This window comes from Crocuta crocuta, unplaced genomic scaffold (assembly GCF_008692635.1).
Source record: "Crocuta crocuta isolate KB4526 unplaced genomic scaffold, BGI_CrCroc_1.0 scaffold35, whole genome shotgun sequence".
NCBI classification, from domain to species: Eukaryota; Metazoa; Chordata; class Mammalia; order Carnivora; family Hyaenidae; genus Crocuta; species Crocuta crocuta.
The window spans coordinates 1,195,147-1,207,528 of NW_027530625.1; the positions used below are offsets into that span (position 1 = coordinate 1,195,147).

At 41.2% G+C, this 12,382-nt stretch overlaps 1 protein-coding gene across 6 annotated transcripts in view; it reads right to left on the reverse strand.

The window, feature by feature from the left end:
- The window catches only part of DENND1A (DENN domain containing 1A), a 917,228-nt gene that overhangs the window by 230,150 nt on the left and 674,696 nt on the right, over positions 1 to 12,382 (reverse strand). For all 6 annotated transcript variants that reach the window (XM_077768204.1, XM_077768202.1, XM_077768203.1 and 3 more), the window contains exon 8: positions 6,341 to 6,451. In XM_077768204.1, coding sequence (XP_077624330.1) covers positions 6,341 to 6,451 — 111 coding nt within the window. The remainder of the gene's footprint in view (positions 1 to 6,340; positions 6,452 to 12,382) is intronic.

The window sequence follows — 12,382 nt, forward strand, 5'->3', positions numbered from 1 at the left end:
TTCCTAAAGAGGTTTCTACCATCAACTAGTAAAATGCAGAAGTTATTTAAAAATCAACAGTTAAAAAAAAAGTTTAAGTCAAAATGATACATGTACACATGTATCCTTAATTCCTAGTATTCACATTCAACATGGTATTTATCTCCTATTTCTAAATAACAATTTCCTAATTTTAAATTTTAAACAGTATTTCACTTCCCATTTTAGATATTACTAACTTCTTATAAATATATATATACGTACTATAGGCCAGACTCTATTCTAAGGACTTTGTAAGTACTAATTCAATTTTACTTGACATGAGGTCATTGGTGCCGTGAACAAAAGTAGTTTCAGTGGAAAGGACAGGGCTAAATCCTAACAGCAGACTGGGGAGAGGGGAGGGGAAGAGTTAGACAGTTAATAGAAATAACTCTCAAGGAATTTTGTTCTAAAAGAGAGAATAAAAATGGGATAATGGGGATTTGAAAGCTTAGTTTTGAGTTTGGGGAGCTATTACAGCATATTAGCAAGCTCCTAAGAATGGCCAGTAGAGAAGAAAACAGAGACACATTAGAGAGGAGCTCAAGGTTGTTGGAATTCCCTGAAGGTAGCAAGAAGGAAACTGTAGCATCACCTTCTGAATAAGGCATTCTTTGACCATCGACCTAAAAATGCAACACCTACCATCTTACTTCCCCTTCAGTCTCCTTTTTCCTTTTATTATACGCCTTAGTACTAATCACTGTCTTCCACACTGTATATTTAACTTACTTAGTTTACTGAAAGAAGGTCTACCGACTAGAATATAAGCTTTGTGAGGACAGGGATTTTTGCCTGTTGTATCCCCAGTGCCTTAAAACAGTGCCATGAAAAATACTAGTTGAATGAAGTCAGTGGATCAGCAGAGAGGTGAGCCCTCAAGAGAACTGATGGTGTAGCCACAACAGAGGAGGCAGAGTGGAGGAACCGAGACCTTAGGAGGTCGCCAGGTATGGTAGGGGCTTCCATTAGATATGTCTGGGATGTCAGGTGAGAACTCATTTCCCCTGACGCTGTTGCACCATCTTCTGGGTTCTAGAACTGCCACTGCCAAATCTCATGCAAGTTTAATTCCTAACCTTTGTAGAAGAACTGCTTTGTCTCTATCTCTGTGTTGTAACGTTTCAAGATGAAGGAGCTTGGTCTCTTCTTTTTCAATTTTTCAAAAATTCTGAAATATATATACATATAAAAGTACGTATATAATATAATCAACTTAAAAAACTTTTTTTTAACAATTATTCACTTTTGAGAGACAGAGACATGGTGTGAGGGGGGAAGGGGCAGAGAGACGGAGACACATAATCCAAAGCAGGCTCGACTCCCAGCTGTCAGCACAGAGCCCAATGCAGGGCTCAAACCCATGAAGTGTGAGGTCATGACCTGAGCCAAAGTCAGATGCTTAACTAACTGAGCCCCTCAGGTGTCCCCACATAATCAACTTTTAAAAGAAAAAAAACCATAAGAATCCAAAATCCAGCACCCTAACTTCATGGTTGGCAAACTACAGCCTGAAGGCCAAGTCTGACCTGCCTGTTTTTGTAAATAAAATTTTGCTGGAACACAGGCACGCCCACTAGTTTATGCAATGTAAACTATAAGGCTGTAGTCCAGTAATTACAAGACTGTTTGGATTACAAAGCCATATTTACTATTGGACTCTTTACAGAATAGTTTGCTGACTCCCTAACCAAGCTCAAGACAGAAAATAATACTTTTGATGTCCCTGGTACGCCTCTTTCTGACTATAATATTTTCACTCCCTTTGAGGAAACTACCTAAATTTTGTGTTAATCATTTCTTCTTCCCCCGTGCAGTTTGTATGTATCCCTAATATCCCATTTAATTTTTCTTACTTGAATTTTATGGGAATGAAATCAAACTGTATATTCTTCAGTAGCTTCTTTCACTCAAAAGTCTGTATTAGTGACCTAATCATGTTGGTAGTTTAGTTCTTTTTCACTGATACAGTACTCCGTTAGGATTATGCCAGAATTTATCAGTTCTCTGTTGGTAGTCACACAGCCTCTGTCCAGGTTTAAAAAACAAAAGGAAAAAGACCCAATGCTGCTATGAACATACTTGTACATATATCCCACTATAAATGACCAATGAGTGTGTATAGGTAGGTGTGAGTGTGCGCGCACGTGCGTGCGCGCACAAACACACACACACACACACACAAACGCACACAATTCTACCCAGGGATGGAATTGCACAAATAGTTGGGCCACATACTTTTCAGAGTAGTTCATGAATTCCCCCAATGCATATTCAATAGGACACTCAACTTACCAGACATCATATTTCGCAAAGCTAGTATTTTAATCCTTGTAGTTTTAATTTGCTTGTCTATGATGACAAGGTAGTTGAGCATCTTTCCATGTATTTTATTAGCCATTTTCTTCTGTGAAATGCCTATCTGTGCTTTTGGCCAATGTTTCTATTGACAGACTTGTCTTCTGCTTTTTAACTGCAGCAGTTCTTTATATATTTCAGAGGTTACTCCTCTGTCAGTTTTATACATGGCAAAGCTCTCAACTCCAGCTTGTGCTGTGTCTTTTCATTCTCTGAACGCTATTTTTTAATGAACAAACGTTCACAATTTTAATCTTTTCCTTTATACAATGAATATGTTTGATCATTTGGTTAAGTTTTTCCCTACTCCAAGATCACAGATATTATTTTATTTTGTCTTCTAAAAGTTTTAAAACTTCGCTTTTCACATTGAAGTCCTCGATGCATTCAAGATTCAGTTTTGCATAGGGTGTAAGATAGAAATTGTCTCCTTTTTCTTCACTGTGTAGATTATCAATTATTGAAAACTCCATCCATTCCCCCAGATCTTACAGCACCGCGTCTGTTGTATATAAAGAGTCACACACACGTGGCCTGTTTCTCAATGTCTGTCCTGTCCCAGCAAGACTATTTGGGTATTCCTGTGCCATTACTAGCATCTTAATTACCAGAGCTCTATAAAAAAATTTTGGTATCTGGTAAAGCAAGCTTCCACGACCCATTCTTTTCCTTCAAGCATGTCTTGGCTCTTCCTTGGACTTTTCTGCATTAATTTTAGAATCAGTTTGCCAAGTGCTATGTAAAATCCTAATGGGATTTTGAATGGAACTGTATGCAATCTACGGATCGTTTTAGAGTGGAACGGCATCTTAAATACACTGTCTTCCTATTCATGAACTTATCAAGCTTCCTCTCGGTCTACTGGTGACCCTATGAATTTTCCCTTTTAATATGTTAATGTGGTAAGCTATAGGAACAGATTTTTCTAATATTATCAACCTTACATTTCTGGAATAAACCCAACTTAGTGATTATGAATTATATTTTTTATACATTTGCTACCATTTTCTTTAAACCTATTATGTTTATGAGTGAGACTGGCTGATAAACTTTCTTGTAATGTCTCCTTGTGTGGCTGAATGTCAAGGCTAGGCAATTATCACAAGAAAAGGTGTAGCGTATTCCCTCTTTTTTCTAGATCAAGAAGTTTGTCTAAGACTGCAGTGATCTGTTCCTTGAGATGTTTGATAAAACATACCTATAAACCCATCTGAGTGGTTCAGAAAAAAAGAAATTATATACTGACTCAATTTCTATAAATTAAATGACCTATTCAATTTTTCTTTCTTGATTCAATTTTGGTAAATTATGTTTTATTGTCCATTTCACCTTTGGTTTTAAATATGGGCATAACACTGATAATAATATTTTATTTTTAAAAATTTCAGCCTCATCTACTCTTTGTGCTCATTGATTCTTTAATTCATTTTAGTTTTGGGAAAGAACAGAAATAGTTTTGTGTGTTTAATCTATCATATTTATCTAAAAAAAAATCACACAGAAGGTACATTCTTTCTTATCTATAAAAAGGAGGCAATACCAGAACCTACCACACACTCTTATAGTGAGGATTAAATGAGGTAATAAACACAAAGTGCTTAGCACAGTGCCTGGCGCATATTAGGAGCTCAAAAATATAATTACAGGGAATTTAAATTACATCAATATGATGTCCTTATTTTGTTCTACTGAAATTTAATACTCCAATATAACAGTAACTGGTTATGGACTACACTTTTTTTTTTTTTTAACGTTTATTTACTTTTGAGAGAAATACAGACAGACAAACAGAGCACGTGGTGGGAGGAGGGCCAGAGAGAGAGGGAGACAGAATCTGAAGCAGGTTCCAGGCTCTGAGTTGTCAGCACAGAGCCTGACATGGGGCTCAAACTCATGAACTGTAAGATCATGACCTGAGCTGAAGTTCAAAGCTTCATCAACTGAGTCACCCAGGTGCCTGTGTATGTCTAATGTTTCTTTATTTTTCAGGGAGCAGGGGAGGGGCATAGAAAGAGGGAGACAGAGAATCTCAAGTAGGGTCTGCATTGCCAGCGCAGAGGCCAACACAGGGCTCAAATGAATGAACTACGAGATCATGATCTGAGCCAAAATTAAGAATCAGACGCCAAACCAACTAAGCCACCCAGGCACCCCTGGACTAGGCTCTTTCAATTGTACTTCTATTCTTCTTCTTTTTTTTTAAGTTTTATATATTTACGTAATTTGTATACCCAACATGGGGCTCGAACCCATGACCCCGAGAGCAACAGTCACACGCTCCTCCAACTGACCCAGACAGGTGCTCCCCAACTCTACTTCTATTCTAACTGGCCTCATCAAGACACAGCAGCCATCCTCTAGTTCTGAAACTCAGTCTGGGTTTTCAGGCCCTAAGATTATGAGCTGCACTCTTAGTTTAAAATTAAATGCAAAACAAAGTAAGAGGTCTACTCTGGGATGTTTTCCCCTTGAGGGCAAGGGCCATGCTTTTATCACCGAGTATATGCTATGAGCCTGGCACAATGGAAAAAACTGTGAGTTCTTGACAAGAAAACAACACCAAAGAAATTATAAAATAATGAAATTATGATGAAAATCATAAAGAAAACTCTAATGGCCTCACAAGGTTTTCATTATTAGGTGTCTTATAGTCGTATGTAAACACTCAACTGATTTTATCCATAGACCCTTCATTAGGGAGACTCTCACTATAAGAAGGTCTTTCTACCCTCTCTAACAGAGAGGTACCTGTTCGGCATTCCACTCCCAGTCAATTTCTGTATGTAAGTTTAACCTCAAAAGAAAAATAATACTATAAACAGATATTGAACTTCAGTTAATAATATACACGCTCAGTAATTTAGGGGGATGTATACCGATGTCTATGATTTACTTTAAAATGCATTAGAAAATAGGATGGATTGATGAATAGCATGTGGGATGGGTAGGTAAATAAATACGAGCCAAAGCAAACACAGTCAAGTGTTAATGGCAAAATCTAGATGGAATTATATGGGTGTTTACTGTAAAATGATTTCTACCTTCCATGTTTGAGAATTTTCCTTATGAAATATAGGGAACGATACAAACTCCTAGACTTGGCAAGTTAAAAAAAAACTAAAATAAAAAGAACATGAAAAAATGTTTATATTATACATATAGCAAAAGTTACTACAATATAAAAGACTCCATTCCAATCTACTGAAAAAACGAAGAATAGGAGTTCTGTAAGATAAATGGGAAAAGACATTAACAAAATATAAATAGGAAGTAAATCCATAGAAAATCTTCAGTCACCTATAACTAAAGAAAAATAAAGCAAACCTGCAATACCATTTTCCAGCTATTTTATTAGCAAAATTAATACCCATATGCACGCATGCACACGCAATTCTTGCAAGGCTGCAGCAGAAATGGTAACTCATATGTATACAGCTGGCAGCATTCACTATAAACAAGCACAGCCTGTTTGGGAAGTGGTCTGGCAGTCCCTAAGTTACAGTGCTCATCCAGTCCTTTGACTTGATGGTCCTAACTCATTCAAACATGAGCTGCATCCGTCCAAAGCAGCCACAAGATGTTCACTGCAGTATTATCTACTCAAGGATTAAACTATGAGCCACCTAAACGGCCATCGGGAGAAGAAAGATTTCGTGAATGGTGACACATCAATACAATGGAATAGGATCTAGACATGAAAAGAAAATGACAATGACGGAAGCTTATGTGAAAATATGCAAAGTGTTCATGACACGACCAAATGGAAAACTATTTATACTTGATTGTGAAGCTATAAGAATAAATGAAACACGCACTGGCACTGTAAAGAAACATGAATAATTAATGAAAATGACATGTTGAGGGGATTGTGGCTGATTTCTTTTTCTAAAATTGTCTTTAATCCTTCCAATACATCTTTCAATTACAACAATTAAAAAACCCATCTCAAGACTCTACTCACGGTGCTGAGTTTGCTGCAGATGATGAGAATCCGGCGTTCATACAGCATACTGGCATACAGATGTAACATGTTGTTTACATCCACAGCCACAAAATATTCTGTCAGATTTCTCTAGGAGAAACAAGAAGGGGAGATCATGGCTTATTTTGTTTGTTCTTACTACAGGCGGTATCTAAAAAAGTATGAGAAGCAGAAAATCATCAGAAAGTATACTCTCCTCTGCCCCTATCCTATTCTTTCCACCGGGGAGACTGAATCCCACTCGTGTGTAAAATCATGAAATGCAAAGTTGGAAGAGACTAGAGATGCAGCACTTCTGTGTGGGGATTACAGTTTACGTGAGGTCACGGGCAGCACTGCATCCCATTTCTTATCAGTTCCAAAGGGTGAGCAGGACAGGAAGTCTGCAATCTCATGACTGAGGAAACCGAGGCTCAGGGAGGGATGCCAAGATCAGAGTCTCATGAGCAATAAAGACAGGACTGCAGCTCAGATCTTCTGACTCCAGATCCTAAGACTTTCCCACTGCACCGCACCATACGTGTAGGCAAGAGAAAGTACCCAAGGACCAAAAGGCTTCTGGCACAGAGCCCGTTTCTATCCAACAGATCCCACCCGCAAAGGCTGGGCACGCTCCTCTCTTGTCATCACCGCTGGCGTCCCCTCCTCCACAGTTTACACTCTCTGAAAGGACTCGGCAGGAATTAGAGCAATTTCAAAGATTTACAATTTCCAGGTATTTCACTCAAAAGGAAAAAAAAATTGCAGACAAGCAGCAGCAAGTGGTGACAAAGCAGTGTTTTAACCAGCTTTTGTCTGGAGCCGGGACTTCATGTCTTTAATTAGTACTATGGATTGGCACTCTTTAGGTTTCAGAAAAAATATAATGTGTTTCATTTCTGCAACCCTTTCTATACCCACCTGACTTTAATAATACACATGAATATGTTAATTTCCTCAGTGTTACAGGTTTTCAATGCCACACAATATAATCCTCTGAAACTGAAGGGGGTCAGGGAGAGAAGAACACGGCTGCCAAGGGGTTGCAGTGTATAATGATGAAAGAGTTGTAACCCATAAATTCAAGAAAACCAGGTGGGTTTTACATGCAAAATAGCATAAAGTGCTTTTCAACAATATTATGGGTTGGGAATAAGAATGGGCACTTATCTTATGATTTATTGCTGTTTGGTTGGAATACCAGGTTAACCAGTGACCTTTATAAAGAGCGAGTGAATGAATAGTTCCATATACTGACTACCTACCAAGTACCAGGTACTATATTAGGGACTTCGTGCACGTGATCTTACACAGTTTCTACAAAACTCCAGTGAAGAATTCTCNNAACTAAAGTAAGTCTGAGAGAGATTCAGTAACTGGTGGAGTTAGAATTTGGACCCCGATCCAACTCCAGAGCCCATATACTTTCCCTTATGTTACGCTGACCCACTGGAACATTTTTAAACATCTACAAGACACAAAGCTTTACATGCATTATTTCATTTGATCTTGAAACCACCCTTTGAACAGGTATTATCATCTCTACATACAGATAAGAAAACAGAGGCAACAGAGAAAATGAATATGACACTAGGTACATATTCGGTCTTGGGTGAGCTGGTCTCTAAGCCTGTGCTCTTTGTTTATATCCCTGAAAATTGTAGGTGCAAGCTGTTTTCAGGAAAGAAAGCACAGTACAGGAACAAAGCAGGACCAAAACAGGCCTGCTGAAAGAGAAGCACTGTTGTTGTTAAGAACTGTTATCCCGGGGCGCCTGGGTGGCTTAGTCGGTTAAGCGTCCGACTTTCGCTTGGGTCATGGTCTCGCGGTTCGTGGGTTCGAGCCCCGCGTCGGGCTCTGTGCTGACAGCCAGCTCAGAGCCTGGAGCCTGTTTCAGTCTGTGACTCCCTCTCTCTCTGACCCTCCCCTGCTCACACTGTCTCTCTCTCTCCTAGAAATAAAAAAAAACATTTAAAAAAAAAAAAATAAAGAACTGTTATCCCATTTAGGGACCAATCCTCATGTGCTAAACAACTGGTACTTTGCCTGTGTTCTCTCTGATCATTCCCAACAACGCTGAAAAAGGCATTATCATTTCCATTTTACAGATGTAGAAACTGAGGCTCAGGAGGGGTAAGTAGTCTGCCAAGGTCACCCAGCTAGAAAAGGCAGAGCCCAGTTTCAAACGCAGGCCTTCTGAATCTGAAACCTTTGCTCTAACCACTACACTGACTTGCCTCTTAACAAACTTGAAAAACAAACCAGAACAAGAAATGCGCGGTCTGAATGAGTCAACAAGTGGATCTCTCACCCGGTGGACTGAGGAGTGCTGAGCTAATGATGTCAGGGTGGGGTTTGTTCTGAAGACCGTGACATGGCAGAGCTATTCTCACAAACAAAAATACAAGGCCCTCAGCTGAGCATTTCAGTAAAATGCTTAACTGCTGATGAATTACATAAATTTTTCTTTTAGGAGAGGATGGAAGTAAAAAGAAAATAGAAATGAGGAGCTTAAAGAAGGCCAGAAAGCCCATTAGCACTTTTGACAGATCCAAAGATAACTCTGAAGCCACCAAAACGTGGCCTCAAGAGTCTGCCAAGAAGCTTCACGCTGGGTAGAAATATGTTACACAGCTTGCCGTCCAAATAAGGAGACACAGCGTCAGAAGACAAATCCTGCACCTTATTTTGGTGGGAGAAAAAAAAAATCATAAGGATACTTTTGTGGATGGGGAAGGAAGCTTTTCTGAAATAAAAACACCACTTGGTCAAGGCATAACCCCCAAGCCCAATCAGGTTCGGAGGGATTCAGGTGCTTGTTCCAAAAACTCTACACAGGTATGTTAAAAATATGTAACATTTAGCCAAATTCTCTCTAAACTGTCATGTACTTTTTTTGGTATTTCTCATCCCATCTGTGCTGATTACCAAGATATTTGTGTCTAAACAGAAGCTGTCTTTCTTATCTGCTTCCTCCCCTGCCTCTTTCCTTCTGGGAAGCCACCCGCCCAGGCGGGTGGGAGTGGGTGGGAGTGGCGACAGCCCCAGGAACGTCGCTCAGCCATGGGAGCACCTGTGGGGCAGAGCGGGCCTTGGGAGCAGCTGTAGGGAACATTTACAGCTTCTATCACGCTTCGTCTCTGAAGAAAACCCCTTGGAGAAAGGGGTCTTCTCCCCTGTCCCTTAAGGGATCCAGTGGCTCAAGCCCCACCAGTCCTCAATCTCTCAAACCTGCCATGGCTTTTCATACCCTCAGGCCTTTACTTATGTTGTTTCCTCCTCCTGGAGTGCTCTCCTCTTCCTTGAGGACACCCATTTACTCTCCAAGACCCAGGTGAAATGTCACCTCCCCCTGGAAGTCTTCCTCAATTCCTCATTTGTCAAGCTCCTCCACTTTAAGCAGGCACAGTGATTTTGTCTCTACCTTATAACCACTCAGTTACAAGTAGGTCTCGGTCACTTGACTGAGATCCCTCTGGGTACAATGACATGGCCTATCACCTAGCAGTATGATGGAAGAATCAATGAGTAGAGAAAGCACTGACTAAGACTCCTTAGCTGGAGGAGGAGGAACACACCAGCCTGGAAGACAGACAAGGTGGTGTATTAGGAAGAACATAGCACTGATGTCAGAAAACCTGGGTCTGAGTTGGATGAAGTGATCAATGGTGAAGGGCTCATGGAAAAAAAAAATTGACACTAGCAACTCACAAAGTCAGATAAAACAGCAGGGGGGTGTGACTGGGAGTTGTCTGAGGTATCTACAGCTACATTATTAAAAGGGTAAAGAAATAGGTGGTTTGTTCATCAGGTAGTGGGGGAGAGGCTGCATACAGAAGCAGGTGTTGATTTCACAGGCAGCTCAATCATATTTCTCTGATGGGTAAGACAAGAGTGTAGGGAACAAGGAGAAGACAGGACTTCCATGGCAAGCTGTCCTAGGTCGAGACTGCAGCCAGAATAGACTATGAGCCTATATTTATAAAGGACACAAGGTACACCACTCTCCTAGCACGCTGCTTCAGGGGGACTACATCTTCAACCTCCCCCTTCTGTCTCCTGTAATCAGCCCATCAACAAACTTATTTAACTCCTACTATGTGTCTAGTACCATCCTGGGAGCTGGGCTTGCAGAGATTAAAGAAAAAAGATGATCCCCATTTTCCAGGAATTTAGCCTGGGGATGGGAATGGCATCAGTATGATGTGCAAAGTACTGTGGCCCAGGTTGCACATACACCAGGGCTGCCTGAGAAGGGCAGATTCAACTTTGCTGGATGGATGTGAGGGGAAGGCTTGACAGAGGAGAAGATACTTGGTCTGGGTCTCTCACCAGGGGTTCTCACCAATGGACACAGGGAGAAGTGTATTCCAGGTTGAGACAGAGGCAAGAAGGAGAGAAGGGCTCTTTGTGGTTCAATACAATGAAGAGGAGGGTTTAGAGCAGGGGACAGGCTGGGGGCGGGGGACTGGGTGCAGATGCTGTGGTAGCCTAGCCTTTCCTTGTGGGTAAGAGGGAGCTGCTGAAGGATCATGCTATAATCACATCTGTGTTTCAGAAAGATCTTCCTAGAGGTCCGATGGAGGACGCACAGGAGCAGGCCAGCAGGAGGCAGCACAATTAGTGAACAGGCTGCTGCCATATTCCCGGAAAGAATGGTTACAGTGAAGAAACTATTGAGATGAAAGCTTTGGATATGGATGTGACAGATCTCTGTAAAGTGGAATCACAGGACTTGATAATGAATTTGACCTGAGAAGTGGAGGAGGAGGAAGAATCTCAGACAACACCCAGACTTCCAGGTTACAGAGTACCACACTTGTCCAGTTTTTTAGGGGAACAGGCTACTCATTTAATGAGAGGCCAGTCCTCCTACTAACGAACTGTCGGTCCTGTTAGGCAAGGTGCTGCTGCTCACCTGGTCTTGGGCCTCGTGTCCTGGATTGTAACACCACCATGGCTACATCTAAATCACCACTCCCTTCCTTCCCTGACCATTAGTTCTGTGTGTGACTCACCTACTGGGAAGGAAAATCTTGCTTAGAGGGACTGTTTCCAGTGTCCATACTCAGAAGGGTTCAGTTTTCTCAGTGCCAGTACGTTTTTAGGTTTGAAGACATTCTGTTTCTATTCATAGAGCTCAAGCATTATTTCAGTTACATATCAATGATGTGCCTTGTGAGCATTCTCCTAACTGCCTAGCATTCATTATGGGCCCACTGTGTAGGGCTGGGTAGCAGGGATATGAAGCAGACCACTACTTGGGCTGGGGAGGGTTCATGTCCAAGAAAGGTCTCTAGTTAACAGGGTCAAAATAGCCTTGAAGTTGAGTTTCAAAAGAGGCATGTGCTGCACAAGCTCCTTAGCCTCTCTAGGCTCCCGTTTCTCATCTCTACAAAGAGATGACGGTGAAGGTCCCTTCCAGCTCTAACCCTCTGTGGCTCTAAATCCAGACAAAGAGAAAGAGAAGGCACCTGGCAAACCTCATTTCCCCCAGGAGAAGCCCCGTAATGGCTGCTTACTTCTAGCCATCCCTGCTGGCTCCTGTGCCGATCCAGGTGGCTGGGGACTTCAGGCTCACTGTGATCCACGCCCGGGGTTAGGAAGCAGGTGGGGGGTTGGGGGGATGGGCCAAGGATGGGAGGGGATATAGTGGGGCTTAGAGAAAAAGCGTCTTAGGTTCAATACCTTAGGGAAATGAGATAATCCCCAAACCAAAGAACCGACTCTAAGCTGGGTACTCCTTGGAGCCTTCGAAACAGATGCTAGTCCGCCCCACGGTCTGTCATTTTATTAGTCTTTGTGACTTTCGGCTTCATACACAGTACAGATGATAAAGACTTACTGTACAGTGTCTGGAGGAGGCTTCCAAGGCTTGGTTTTGCCAATGGGTCTTATTTCCTGAAATAACTCTTGCTCAGATTATTTTACCATAATGTAAACCTTTAGAATCCTCAATTGATTTTTTTTTAAGAATTTAGGTTACTTTCGTTGTGTGGGATTCTTAAAAGGGAATTATAAATTTGTATTCTAAAATAATCT